Source organism: Diadema antillarum, unplaced genomic scaffold (assembly GCF_040938485.1).
Source record: "Diadema antillarum isolate AM-2024a unplaced genomic scaffold, OU_Dant_1.0 scf00000136, whole genome shotgun sequence".
Classification (NCBI taxonomy): Eukaryota; Metazoa; Echinodermata; class Echinoidea; order Diadematoida; family Diadematidae; genus Diadema; species Diadema antillarum.
The window spans coordinates 2,413,756-2,428,357 of NW_027271025.1; the positions used below are offsets into that span (position 1 = coordinate 2,413,756).

A 14,602-nucleotide genomic window follows, 5' to 3' on the forward strand; every position below is an offset into this window, starting at 1 on the left:
ATTGAGTGAAAACTCCATTAGTAGTAGAACACAACAGTCTGACAGTGAAAGTTTAAGGAAAATCGGATAATCGATTCAAATGTTATGATTACGTTATTTTTTCATTCTTTTTTTTTCATTTTCATTCACTTCATTTCCAACAATGCAAAAACATTTACATACACAATATCATTACAATGTAGTAACAAAGAAAACTACGTGAAATTAACAATACTACGCAACACATAAGCAGATGAAATTGAAATGAAATCAAAGTTGCAGGAAAATGTTTAAAGCTTCGGTACCATCATTGCTGCCAAAAGAAGAATTCAACTGTTCATGTCATTTTTTACAATAAGCATTGATAAGATAAGAAAAATATCGGAATTCCACAAAATCTCATTTTTTTTTCAGTCAAATTTACATTCCATCAACTTGTTACTGACGTATGGTATTTCTCCTACTTTCCGAAAGAGGTAAGTCAAGGGCTCTTTCACTATGCTAGAAAAGTGAAATTTGTGTTGAGTGTCGTTGTCATTTCATTTTATAATTGTTGTCCATAATGACGTCACGAAGTGTAGCAATAAGCATTACCTCACCCAGCAATGACGGACGGCTCGGAGAGTTTGAAAATTCGTAACTTTTGAATCGATTGTCCAACTTTCCTCAAAATCTTACCTATGCATTCTACTGATATTGCTGCTTTCAATCTATGCACACTGGATATCATATTGCACAGATAAATTTTTCTAGACGAACGGGTGGAAGAATTTCGATATAGGAAATGCAGTATGTCAATGATTGCATGAAAATAGGTCGAGTTACGGGTATTCGAATGATTAGAAACCGAGCTTTATTCTACCTCAAAGATTTCGGCATCGATCGGGCACGTCCATTCCAGTGTGATCGTCTGGTGCACTTCCCACTCGGACGAGCCCGCGTTCCACACGTACACCATCATATCCTTGTTGCATTCTTCTGAATCGGCGTACCTGGTAATCACGAGGTAGTGTGAGCCGCCGTGAGAGTAGTACTTCGCCCCCGTGGCCGCGCCAGGAGAGCCGGGCAAGTCCTGGACATTCGTCCAAGATTGATCTTAAAAGAGACCCCCAAAATAATGACACGTTGGCACCGAACGCACTGCCTAATTTACAAACGACCAAACTTTGCTGATGATGAGATTGCGAGGTTCGTATACTTGGAGTGAAATTATCTGATGGAAATTGCGACAGCTATACCATACAATAAACGTTACTTTCGAAATGGCAGGGTAGCTCTAGACACATGTTTTCTTTCTCCATAAAGAAAATCACCGGCAAAGTTCGATCGTGGCAAATCTTTTAATGTCGTTTTATATCAGCCTATAAGTAGCAGTAGACTTTAGTAGAACTAATGAAAATGAAAACAAAGACTTTCTTTTTTTAACCAATTGATAGGTTAGGCACTTCGCTCGTTTTCAAAGCGACATACTGCATAACCTTGCCCGACGTAACAATTCATGGAATTCTTGTTGATGCGCAGAATAAACCTGTGTAGATCAGGTGACTAGAACATCTCGTCAATTTACATTCGCCGGGAAAGCATCCATTTCAATGTTTTGCTTTGAATGCACTGACAGATATAATGCATTATAATATTGCCAAATTCAATAGCACTTGAAAGGCTTTATTTGACACTTTGTTGCTGTTTGACAGAGGGGCATGCTGGCAAGTACCATTTTAAGGATTCATCATAAATAGCAATCATTCTATTACAGATGCTTTATCTCAGTGAATCTAAAACAACATGCCCGTTATTACATGATATGAACCTATTCTGCTTATGCCCCAAGTGGAACTACGAATTGGCGCATTGGTGCTGAACACGTATCAGGACAATTACCCTACATGGACAATTACTACCCCAAGCAGTGCCAGGCTAAATATTGGTTTGTGAAAGGATTTCATATAAATGGGTTCTGGGTTAGGATCAGGGTTAGGAGCAGGGTGAGGGTCTGGGGTAATTGTCCAGGCGGTAACTTGTCATATATAGAACCGCTGAACGGGTCAGTATCATGCACCCACCTGTAGAGTAGATGTTGTTCCTCCAAGAGCCACCGCAGTAGGAAGATGAGTCGCCGGTGCATTGCTGGTTGCAGTCCCCGCTGCTGGCCTCCCCATGCTCGCTGTAATCTTCGTCGCCGCAGAAACAATGGCTACTCGCCTGGAGCCCGGCATACGGGTAGCCGCGATCTCGGCAATACGTGATGCACAGTGTCACCGTCATCGAATCGGAGGAGAAGGAGTCGCCGTCGAGCGCCCGACTCGTGCCGTCGATATAGCAACCCCGGTGAATGTCTGATCCACACATGATTATGACAAGAAGAGAAAGCACTGACAGAGGTTGTCCATGTTCTGGACATTTTGTGGTTTTGTTTTGTTTATGCGTTGTTTGTTTGCAGAGTGATGCGATGCGACGATCCAATCACACGACCGTTTGTCAACGAGCAGGTTTAAATGCATTTCTACTCGCATCACTGTCTTTCTCAAAGGGATCCTATTGTTTTGGTAGAGACTTAACTTCAGGTTTCTATCATTTTTTTTTTGTGAGATAATGAGAAACCTCTTATGAAATATGTTTATTTGATAAAAATTGATTTTCAAAGGGCTGAGATATCCAAAACAGAGTGATCCTAATAAAGTGTGGGACCCACATTTTATTACGATCATTTTGTTTTACTTTTTTTTTTAATGTTTCAGCTATTTCAAACCCGATTTTCATCAAAAAGCTTAATAAACTTTGTATTCCTCTTGAAATTGTAAGCTCTGTGTTATTTCGTAAGTGTTTTCTTGGTATCTCGCATAAAAGTTAAAGCCCGATTTTCATCTCCACCAATACTGTACCATCCCTTAAAGTCTACTACATCACGGATCACTTCATACAGACGTGTTTCGATCTTTAGGTTAGAATCTATTTTTTCATGAACATAATGAAGCACAATTCTACAGTGTGTGTACGCCCGTGGACACTAATTGTTGCCGGGAGTTTGGAAAGTCCCTCAAATGGACTTGATCATAGAGCTTGTATCAAAAGGTAATTTTACCACACTTTAACCGTATACAGCATTCATAATACGTCAAAGAATCAACTCGAACGAGGAAGGCAACTGCAACATAGTTTTAAACTGAAGAACAAACAACAGCCGACAAAAGGGAAAGATTCATCGCGTTTATCTTGCTTTCATAATGTAACAAAATAAGACAAAACTGAGGGGTCGAAAGGTCAACGTACCATAACTTCCGGACTGCCCCCACACTTCCGACGTCAGCTCGTAGTTGCTACCGTCTCTGTAGAATGGGACCGCCACGTAGATCACCGAGTCGATCTCGAAGATGTCACTCATGAAGGCACCGGTGGTTGAGATGTCATGAATCCAAACGAAGCGTTCGTATCGCGGGTACCACTGCGGATTATCGACCAAAAAATAATGACCAAGGATGATGACAATGTTGGGGATAGTGATATAGTAATGACAATAATGACATTATTATACGATTACCTCTATGAGATATTGGCATGTGGGGGGGGGGAGGTGGTTCACGAGTGAAAGTAAATGTGATGTTGATTTCTATAAATAAAATCGTAGCGATTTTATCATATCCCAATTCTGCACGATCGGCATTTCTTTTTGTGTAGGTTTAAGCTGTTACGTCGAGTCGGTTTGTTCATTTCTATTCTATTTTGCTTCGGCGTACTGTCTAATGTTCTCGCAAAACCAGACAGAAAGGCGAGGTGAGAAAAGAAAAAAAAGAACCATTTTTAATTATCATTGTCTGCGATTTTTAGCTAACCCATACATTGTGGCAACGTAAAAGCGCTTAAATTACATGGTCGGTCGGGACATTTCGCCACCTCCGGCTTCACATCTCACTGAATTCTGCACCCTCTGCGGTTCGCCATGTCGACAAATTGCTGAAAATGTTCAATAATGATTGCTCCCCAAATGGACTATAGGCCTATCGAAAACTCACATGTTTCTTTCGAGTACACCCCCTCTTTAGATGAAACATGATCACAGTGCATTTACCTTGTAAACCTGCGAATTCTGGGTGTAGCTACTGGGCGCGTAGTAGTTGCTGATGAAGAGATAGAAGCCATGCTCGGTCGATCTCAAGGTGGCGGGCGTTACACAGCCCTTCGTCGCAATCGTTTGGTGTGTGACAAACGAATCTGTGAATGCGTAGCGAGCAAAGACAAAGAAAAACAAAAAGAGAGAATCGACATGATTATAACTGTTGGGGCGCTGTGGTATAGTGGATACTAGTGTCCCTGTATTGAGAATACAGGGACACTCGTGGATAACAGTGCCATGTTATGAGACTTTTAGTGGGTTTTTTTAAGAGGAAGGGTCATGATTTGTTTGCCCTCTGTGCAAATGAAATTTGTGAGATCGCAACTACTGACCAACATTTTTTTTTTTAACAAACATATCGGGGGAAAAATAAGTACCAGCGGAAATGCAACCTGTCATCTACTGCAGATCAAAGCAGTTGCTGTCTTAAAAATTTCATTTGTACAGAGAGCAGACAAATAACTATCGAAGAACACTCAAATCTCATATCTTCACTCCTCTACGATATAATCTCTCGCTTAGATTTATTCTAATTTAATATGTCGACCATGGACTACTTTACTACACATTGTCGGAATTTCGGATTTTGTTCTAAGTTCATCGCACAAAAGCATGTAGCCTTTTGTTTTAGCTATGATAAAGTGTATTCATAACATTGATTTGTCTACGCCCTGTATTTGCAACAATTAAAAGTTCTAGCGCACGACCATTAACTATAACGAAAGCAATGTATGTCACGTGGTACAAATTTTGAATATCACAAGTCTTGTTACAAATACATGTATAAATGAGGTATTCTATCACTCCAAATACATCTTTTTAATGACACTAATTCATTTCTCAATAGACAGATGTATATATACATTAAATGTACCGTATTTTATCACTACACATACATCATTTGAATGACACTACTGATGTATTTCTCAATAGACAGATGTATGAATATAACCTTCACAAATACATTTATAAATGAGGTATCTTATCACTACAAATACATAATTTTAATGACACTACTGATTTATTTCTTAATAGACAGATGTATGAATATAACCTTTACAAATACATTTATAAATGAGGTACTCTATTACTACAAATACATAATTTTAATGACACTAATTCATTTCTTAATAGACAGATGCATGAATATAATCTGAACAGCTCTGCTTTTGGAACGTAGTCAGTATACTGATCAGAATGATTCCTCACCCGTGCTGTTGTCGTAGACCCACACGTATGAATCGGCGTCCTGGTTGCCGTCCCATTCTCTGTAATTGCAGATGAAGAAGTACTGCTTGCCAGACAGCTGAAAAGCGGAAGCCTTTATGGCTCTACCCAAGCCGCTTAGACTTTGCATCCAGTCGTATTGTTGTGAGGTGTAGTTGTATCGATACACAATCTGAGACGGGAGATCGGCGTCCCCAGCATCATTCGTTGTGAGTCTAACGTATGCATCAAAGAGGATTTAAACGTACATTTCATACGCGATATATCACAAAAAATTACTAATATATCGTTATGTATGTATCCCTTTATTGAATGCATCCGGACTGTGTAAAAATGACTTAAAGAAGAAATCTACCCCAATAAATAAGTAGACTTCAAAAGAAAGATAAAAAATATTTCCTACAGATGAAACAAAAATGACAAAAAAATCGGATAAAAAATAAGAAAGGTATGACACTTTTAAATTTCATTTTTTTTTTTCGGAAAACATTTCTTGACCAGTCCTCATGAATATCTAAATGAGTAAGTTAATAATGTCATACCCTCACAATTTTTCATATATATCATTCATGAGATTCGGAAAAATTGTTATTTCTTTTTCAGCTAATACAAGTAAAAGCATATTACCATACCAAGATATATCAGAGTTTACATTTGTTCTTTTTTATTTTGGGTGGTTTTAAGACAAATTCTATATTTATAAAGCTGAATTTTGTCATATCTGTATATGAAATGAATAAAAAGTTTGTGAGAGCATGATAATGTCAACTTGCTTATTTGAATATTTATAATGACTGGTCAAGAAATGTTTCGGAAAAATCTAAAGTTTCAAAATATCATATATTCCTCATGTCTTATCTGATTTTTGTCATTTTTGTATTGTTCTGTAGGGAGTATCTTTTTTAAGTTTATCTATTTTGGGGGGCGAATTTCCTCTTTAAGACATATAGGGCACCCATACTTCATAGTCACGTTGATAACAAAGTAACTGCGACTAAGCCAAGCAAAAAGTTAATGTAGAACAGAGCACTTAAGTCTGCATGATAATGATTGGCAGTGATTGGTCAATCACTGTCACGTGACACACGCACGCAGACATTCATCGAACAAAACTGTATTCTTCGCTGATATCAATGCATACTTCAAATGTTTAAACTGTCAACAAATTTGTTGAATACCGAACGAGCTGTCCCTTCATGATTATGACGGTTTAAATGTTTAAGCCATAACCATTCAATGTGAGAGAGGGAGAGGGAACAACAACAACAACAGCCTGTTTGATCTAGGCAGATATTCGCTTTCCACTCGTATTCATGACTATGACATATAAATTTTGCACAAATTCACGTGACTTTTCACCTAAAATCTTATTGCCATGTACATGACAGACTTTGCATCCATATTTTGATAATATCTATCATACGATGGTTTGATCCTTTCTTTGTTTTTTTAACGTTGAGGTTTTTGATAACGGTCATTGACATTTCTTTAATGGATAACGAAATCACTATTCTTGTTCAGCGACTACTGGCAGTTTAGACCTAGTATTCCGCCGAAGAGGGTGTACTGAATATACTTTGGTTACAGCTCGTTATTCCGAAGGTTCGTTATTCCGAAGATTCTTTAGTCCGAAGATTCGTTATTCCGAAGGTTCGTTATTCCGAAGGTTCGTTATTCCGAAGATTCGTTATTCCGGAGGTTCGTGAATCCGAAAATGTGATGAGGTTTGTTATTCCAAAGGTTCATTAATCCGAAAATGAAATAAGGATCGTTATTCCGTAGGTTCGTTATTCCAAAAAAAGAAACAAAGCTCGTTATTCCGAAGGTTCGTTACGGGACCCTATATCATTTCGGATCAACGAACCTTCGGGAAAACGAACCCTGTTTCATTTTCGGATTAACGATATTTTTTCGGATAAACGAGTCTTCAGAATAGCGAACCTTATTTCATTTTCGGTATAACGAACCTTCGGAATAACGAACAGCACCCGTATACTATCTCCCTCCCCCTTCTCCTCTATCTCCCGTCAATCTCCCGCCCTTCCGTCTCTCCCTTCCCCTCCCCTCTCTACAAGACAGTTCGGGGTTCCAGTTTGCGCATGAGCAGAAAAAAAAATCATTTGTACTGAGAGACAGGTTGGTTTTTAAATTCACTGAGGTAAGCATCTGTGATGCAATGATTATTCATGTAATCCTTATTAATGGCGCCTGTTACTACATTCACCTGACAGCAAGCCTGGTATTTGGCAATGTTAACAAAAAAGAAAATGTGAATGCATTCAATTACATACAGCACAATGAAATGGATGCTTCACAAAGTGTTGACTGACGAAATATTCTGTTCACTAGTCTTGACCATTACGAAAGTTCAATCTTAGTTAATACGAGTTCCATTAATTGCTATATAATTATGTTGGGCAAATTGATACATGAAATCGCTTTGAATCGAGCGAAGTGCCTAACCGACAGAGAAAAATGAATAGTCATTTTTGTGCCCATGTGCACATGAGCTATCTCCGAACTGGCGTATTACCCTGTCTAAAATAATAGAGAAAGTAACATTCCTTACAGTGTTGTGATGACGAGGAAATGCATGTTGTCAAACGTGAAGCCCATGGAGTCGCGTCCAAGATCGCTGTAGATCGTCTGTACGAGCTCTGCTTCGTTGAAGTATTCTGAAAGATACCAGTATATTGGAGCTCACAAAAATGCAACAAACCTCTACAGAGCGCGTACTAATATTTTCTTTTAATGTTTATACAATTCTCGGCCGACTTACCAGAAAGCACAAAGAAATTGCTAACATTCGGGGACCAAAAATGAATATTAAAGTATTAAAGATTATTATAAAAAGATAGGGGAAGACAGGGAGGAAGAGGGAGGAAGGGGAATGAGAGAGAGGGAGAGAGAGAGAGGGGGGGGGGGGGGGGAGGGGAAGAGGAGGGGAATTTCAAGTTCAGAATTCACTGCAAAAAGGCCGGTGTTAAATATGAAACACCGAGCTGGTGTTAAATTTCCGGTGCTCATTCATGGTGTTAGATTAACACCTCCGGGTGTCATTTCAAAATTTAAAATTGTTTTTTGAATAGTTTCTTAGTTACTGCACTTCTTGTTAATTTTGAACTTCAACAAGACGATAAAGAATTTTCCGATAAAGTACATGATTTTTGAAAAAATCTGTAAATACATTTACACCACAGTAACACCAGTTGGTGTGGTCCCTTATTGAAGCTGGACGGGTGTTATACCATTGAAATTAACACCACCAATATCAAATCAACACCATGCGGTGTCATTATTGAATTAACTCTAGCTCAGTGTCAAAAATATCACCAGCCACAGTGTCAAATTAACAGCACGAAGTGCCACGTGAACACTTTTTAACACCGTCACAATACATTTTCTACACCTGTGGGTGTGGTCCTTTATTGAAGTTTGATCGGTGTTAGATTTAACACCCATGGTGTTAAATCTAACACCGATTTTTTACAGTGAAAGTTTAGAAAAGGGGCCCAAAAGGAGAGATGTATGATAGGGTCTATCGACGATGCTACATACACTCCACTCTACCTGAAAAGGCTGGCTCATGCGGACCACAGCTACTATACTTGATGTAGAAGTTGTACAAAAGCTCACTATTAGTATAAAAACCAAAATATTATACAAAAAAAAAAACATTTTAGAAATCATTTCGCAATTTCCAGGTGAATCATTTTTCACGTCCGGTTTCTGTTACTTTTAATTCCATTTTAATATATGTTTTTGCTTTATTTGTGTTTTTCGTCAGTGCGTTTATACCCACCTGTCTCGCACAACTCTCCGTGGTAACCGTCGGCACACTTGCAGTAGTAGCCTTGGTCCGAGCAATCCGTTCGGCAGGCCCCTCCGTTCCGACACTGGTTCACGTTGCATGTGCCCCCGTAATGCTGAAGAAAGGATTTAAAAAAGAGATTAGAAACAAGAAATATTAACAAAGATTTCAAAAAAATAAAAAAAGAGATAAATAATAAGAAAGAGAGATCACAGAAATAAATATAATATGTAGATCTTCTTACATCTTCAATAGCTAAAGGGCCTGACGATATCCTGCAAAATGTGTATCTGAACTTCAGGAAGGAAATGGGAACTTGAAGAATTCTCTTGTCAATTAACGTTGTCGAATCAACGTTAATTATGAGAAGAATTGTTTATTTGTTCCCTGCGTCTTTTCGTGCGTTTTTAGGATGGGCAGGGGATTTGTTGATTACATTCCTCTTTTAGGCAAAAGTTGTGCAGTTACATTATCAGTCACGTATATAATTATAGTGGCATAAAATCCAACGTGATGACAATGTATGACCCTTTGACAAAATTAGGAAGATAAAAGACAACAATTTATGAAAGGTTTATAGCAGTATCATTGATCGGAACAAACAGCAGTATACTGGTGTCTTGATAATAATATCGTTGATAACTCAATCAACAAGGAGAAAGGGTGAAGCATTTTACTACTTATACAATATAATGATACATGTATTACTTTTCATAAAAATGGGAGCCGCTTTCATCAATAGGGTATAAATCTATGGTTTATTCCACCCCCCCCCCAAAAAAAAAATGAATAAAATCGGATATCCGCGTTTAAACTTCCAATGCTATTTCAAGGTGTAAAAATATAGCATGTTACCAATATTTTGCAGAAAACCTCATTCAATTTAGTTAAGCGGTCATAGAGAAATACAGATCATTGTAAAGCATGCCATGGATCTATTTCTTCCTAGTTCAGCACTTGACTGCTCTTGGAACTGCATATTATTAATATGTGAACACAATGGACAGAACTTGGAGGGAAGGGATTCCTGACGTGCTCTACAAAGATCCTCATTTCTCTTTGACTACTGAAGCAAATCGGATATGGGTAATAAGTTATATTTTGATACCTGAAATTGTATTTGGACTGATTCATTATTACGGAGGGTTCCGTTGTATTTTCTTTTTTTTTTTTGGGGGGGGGGTGGGGAGCATACAGTATATAAGGAGTGGCGATTAGGCTTGACACTAACCGGGTTGTCCGTTTTCTGCTCGATCATGTCATAGTAGTCGTGGCCGGTGGAAGACACGAGGAGCTCGGGCGCAGTCTCTCGGTCGTAGACGAAGTGCCGGCACATCTCCAAGTTCTTCGAGTAGCTGTAGCTGAGGCACACGGTGTCGGCCCGACATCGTCGGGCGCAGTCGTAGACGGTGATGTTCTGTTCCTCGAAGTAGGCGACCTCCATGGAGGAGTCCTGGACGCCGTAAAAGCGGGCCGACGAACCGCTCTTCTTTGCGCACTCGATGATGGCCTGCCATGACAGCGGGAGCAGGAGGGACAGGGCGAGCAGGGGGACGACCACGACTCGGCGTGTTGACGTTAACATGATGTCTCTGTATGTACCCTGCGGGACGTTCCTTACGATTTTGGTTCTTTGGTATTTAGGAAGGAAGAAGAGGAAAACGAACCTTAGTGTGTTTGCTGCACTGTAATGCATGTGTCGGAAACCCGTCATTAACACAGATTGGACGCTAATCATCCAAAAATAAATACAAAGAAGGGCGTTTTGTTTACAATTTACTGCTAAACATCAGATTTCTTGTTCAATATCACAGGAAAACTTTAGCATATCATCACATGTGGTCTGATACATTTTTCCCTTCATGAATATTCTTTTTATTTGAAGTCAATAATAGTTGTTGACAAGAGATTTGCAAGTTATGTTTACACTGTATATCCTGTTGTCAATAATGTTTAAAAAATATCATCAATGATTTATCAATTATCAATTTCTCATCGTTGGATTTTCAGGAATACTTTCCTCAATATAACAGCAACAAGGAAGCCGCATTTCCTCTTCTCTCTCTCTCTCCTGTGTAGTGGCTAAAGTTACTAATTTGGAGGTCCACCACAAACAGAGGCCTTTTATCAAAGTGCAGGTTGTTTTTGACGAAAACACTGTTTAAGTAAAATCAGCCGAACAAATATTCGATATTGGAATTTACCCTAAATAATATATCATAAGTGGGTTCAGCTGATGCAAGAGTGTTACATAAACATGTCAGTAAAGTTTAAGGAAAGTCGGACAATCCTTTCAACACTAAGAATTGTTGAAAGTATGAAAAATTCCACAAAACGCTCATTTTCCACGCAAAGTATACACATTATACCTCTACTTGTTACAGACATAGAAAGAAAATGGCAATATCATATTCCTCCTGCTTTCTAAAAGAAGTAAGTCATGAACACTTTCATTATGGTAAAAAAAAATAAATACAATGTTTATATGGAAATATTCCTTACATTTACTTAATATCGTTTCCCCACTGCACGTGACACCCCTTATTTTTTGTTCATTTTCATTGATTTTTATGACGGCACATGGTTTTTAACTTTAAATAAACTCAGCACGACCTATGGGAACGGATCGTCCGATTTTCCTCTAAAACTTTGCTATATGATTTACATTCCACTAATATTCTAACATTCACTGAACCCATAATACGTCTCATTTTGGAGTAAGAACCCCCTTAAGTTATCAGAAATATGTTAGAATTACGAAGATTCAAACATTTTCATCGAATGGAAAATCTGGACAATGGCATCGTCACCTAACAACTCTCTCACTGGTTTGTGCACATAAATTTCATTAAGAAATGTGTCGATTGACAATTTGGCAACTACAACTCCGTCCCATCAAAGGCAAACTAAGTTTGTGCAACAAGACCCAACAAAAAAAGGGGGGTTGGGTCCTGTGCTAGAATTGAATCAGTTTTGTGTTTTGTGTGAGATTTGAGAGAAACTTCAAAATCTCATAGAAAATGGATGAAAATGGATTAAGTTCAGATGGAAAACGAATTACTCTTTGCTTTGAAAAAAGAAGAAATCAAAGCAAACTAAGTTACGAGCAGGCTATCTCTTGAAAAAAAAATTCAGACAAATGATGAACACAGGATGCGAAGACGCACTAACAACCATTCTCCGGAGGTCTAACGTTGTTGAATCTGTTAGTGAACAGGGAGCACTTCTTGCCAAACATGTTTTACAACCCGTAAACTCCGCTGTTTCCATCGGCAATGAGTCTGTGTTAAATTCTTTACCACCTGCCTGTATACAATATCAATGATTATATCTAAATGACCGTCCCGAAAGGGTTAAATATTATGGGGGTAAGTCTCCATTCTGGACGCTCGTTCTCCAACCTCAGCTCTGCAGCCATGGCTCACATTGTGCATACCTAAATGAGCATTGCGTTGTCGAAGTAGAAGACTACATTGTATGAAGATGATTGCTAGTTTGTTTTCTGGGATATGCACTTGCACAAAACACCAAGCCCATAAAATGACCGGCTGGCTTACCCAACGCTACAGTTGAATATCCACTGAAAAGGTGAAAGACGCAGACCAGATGCTTTGCAAGAGATTATAGGTCCCTGCTTGAGATGTTATCCGGGGTCGGTTCTTCTACACATCATGGGATCGACTGCCCGTACCAGTCAATATGGCGTCTTCATGTAGCTGAGGAGTACGTCAGCTCTGGTCTCCGATAGAGAAAATAGCAGTATTATTTGGGCTTTGTCGTGACTTCTCTTGAGAGAAGAAAAACAACACAAAAGGAAACAAAACTCATATCGATTTTTTGCCGTCAGTCTTGTAACATCCTTTCCCCCGTCCACGGACCCCTAAAAGGTCTCGAATCGATCGCCCGTGTGTGAGGGTGAATAGAAAACGATTTATAATTCACGAGTCGAACAAGGGAGGATGAAAGGAAGTGAGTTTATTCTGAAGTGTTTTTTATTCTTTTAACAGCATGAGATGTGTTTTCAGCAAATAAAAACCTCCAATTACATGTATTACAAATTTAGCAGCAACATAAGATATCCATTATGTGGGCACTAGTAAAGAGGCTTTTTGTTGTTGTTTGTTGTTGTTGTTTTGTTTTGTTTTGTTTTGTACGCCAGTAGATGAAGACCTAAGACGACAATCGACAACACTCAAGTATTGAAGGCAAACAGAAGCATAACGAGGCTTATCTTTGACATTTTGTCATTTCGTCCACATTCTAATACAAGCAATGACATATGAAAGCGCCCTGTCACAGGGCGCATCATCGACAACGTTTTGTTCAGCACTTAGCATATTATCAGCACGATGGTATCGAGTAGGTGTTCTCAGTCATATGCATTGCTTAGATTGTTTTAAGTTGAAATAAAATGTTTACACATTTTTATAAATACATCTTGACTGCAGCAGCAGTTGTAGGCTCTTTTGTTATGTATGTCCTATAGAAGCAAAAGAGCTGTCGTACTTTGATGAAACGGTAGGTGGCGCTATTCCTTGTCAACACTAAGATTGCTCTCATGGGGAAGGGGGAGGTGGGGACCCATACCATGCCTGGTGAGCTGCATGCAGTTTTTAACGAACCGGTATTTACTATGGAATGACTCCAATCTTTCTTTAACGGTTTCGGGGGACAGTATCCCCCTCCTCTCCCGCCCCCTCCCCACCCTCCCCACCCTCCAAATAAAAGTTTACATCACATTGAATTATAACAGTAGAAAGGGATTAGAGAAGTAGAAAAAAGAATATGCATGCTTCCACACTTTAGGACAGCCGCCAAACCCTGTGCTTTTATTATGCAAAGAAAACATAAACCAAATTGATAACAAATTGATTTTGAAATAATCAGAGAAATTAAAAAGGGAACCCATTTTAACGCAGATTTTGTTGATGTGTATTGACGTCCGCCTATTCGTATTGTATACTGTCTGCATTTATACATTATAAGATGAATTCACTTAACAGGGGCGAATCCAGGAATTCTGTAAAGGAGAGGGGCCCAAGTAATATTTCTGGTGCCACTTCCGGATTTCATTACATTTTGTATCATCTTTCTTTTGTTTTTAATGATAAATAAAGGGTGTTGGCGTGCGCCGGTTGCGCCCCGCTCAGGATCCGCCACTGCTTAATCCAATTTTCCACAGTAAGATCGTCTCACTGGGCTGGCATATGCATTACGTGTCGTAAGAAGTACAGTTATGTGTGCACATAACTGTGAAGGGGAAATAGATGAGGAAGATTATAAAATGTAGCCCAATATGCTAAGAGACAAAATACATAAAATACAATAAAATCACAACTTTGATCGGAAGACACGCATCAATTCGCTAAATGACACAACCAAACGCAAGAGTTAAATTTCGATTGTCTTGTATTTCGTATAAAACGTGTAAACGTCTCGTTGTATAAAAATACATAAAATTTCGTTTGTTTCGT

At 38.8% G+C, this 14,602-nt stretch overlaps 1 protein-coding gene across 1 annotated transcript; it reads right to left on the bottom strand.

The window, feature by feature from the left end:
• Positions 1-822: 822 nt before the first annotated feature.
• On the bottom strand, positions 823-10,713 carry LOC139721013 (uncharacterized). The gene is made up of 8 exons (XM_071632343.1): positions 10,360-10,713; positions 9,120-9,243; positions 7,887-7,992; positions 5,300-5,532; positions 4,046-4,188; positions 3,250-3,421; positions 2,043-2,315; positions 823-1,074 (listed from the first exon to the last, which is right to left on the bottom strand). The coding sequence occupies exons 1-8, from the start codon at positions 10,711-10,713 to the stop codon at positions 833-835; spliced, it is 1,647 nt and encodes a 548-aa protein (XP_071488444.1). The 3' UTR covers positions 823-832.
• Positions 10,714-14,602: the final 3,889 nt, after the last annotated feature.

Coding starts and splice junctions, on each gene's coding strand:
- LOC139721013 (XM_071632343.1), bottom strand. CDS start 10,713: ATGTTAACGTCAACACGCCGAGTCGTGGTCGTCCCCCTGCTCGCCCTG. Junction 5,533..7,886: donor TTCCTCGTCATCACAACACT/GTAAGGAATGTT, acceptor TGCATACGTTAG/ACTCACAACGAATGATGCTG. Junction 2,316..3,249: donor GGGGCAGTCCGGAAGTTATG/GTACGTTGACCT, acceptor TGTGTGGATCAG/ACATTCACCGGGGTTGCTAT.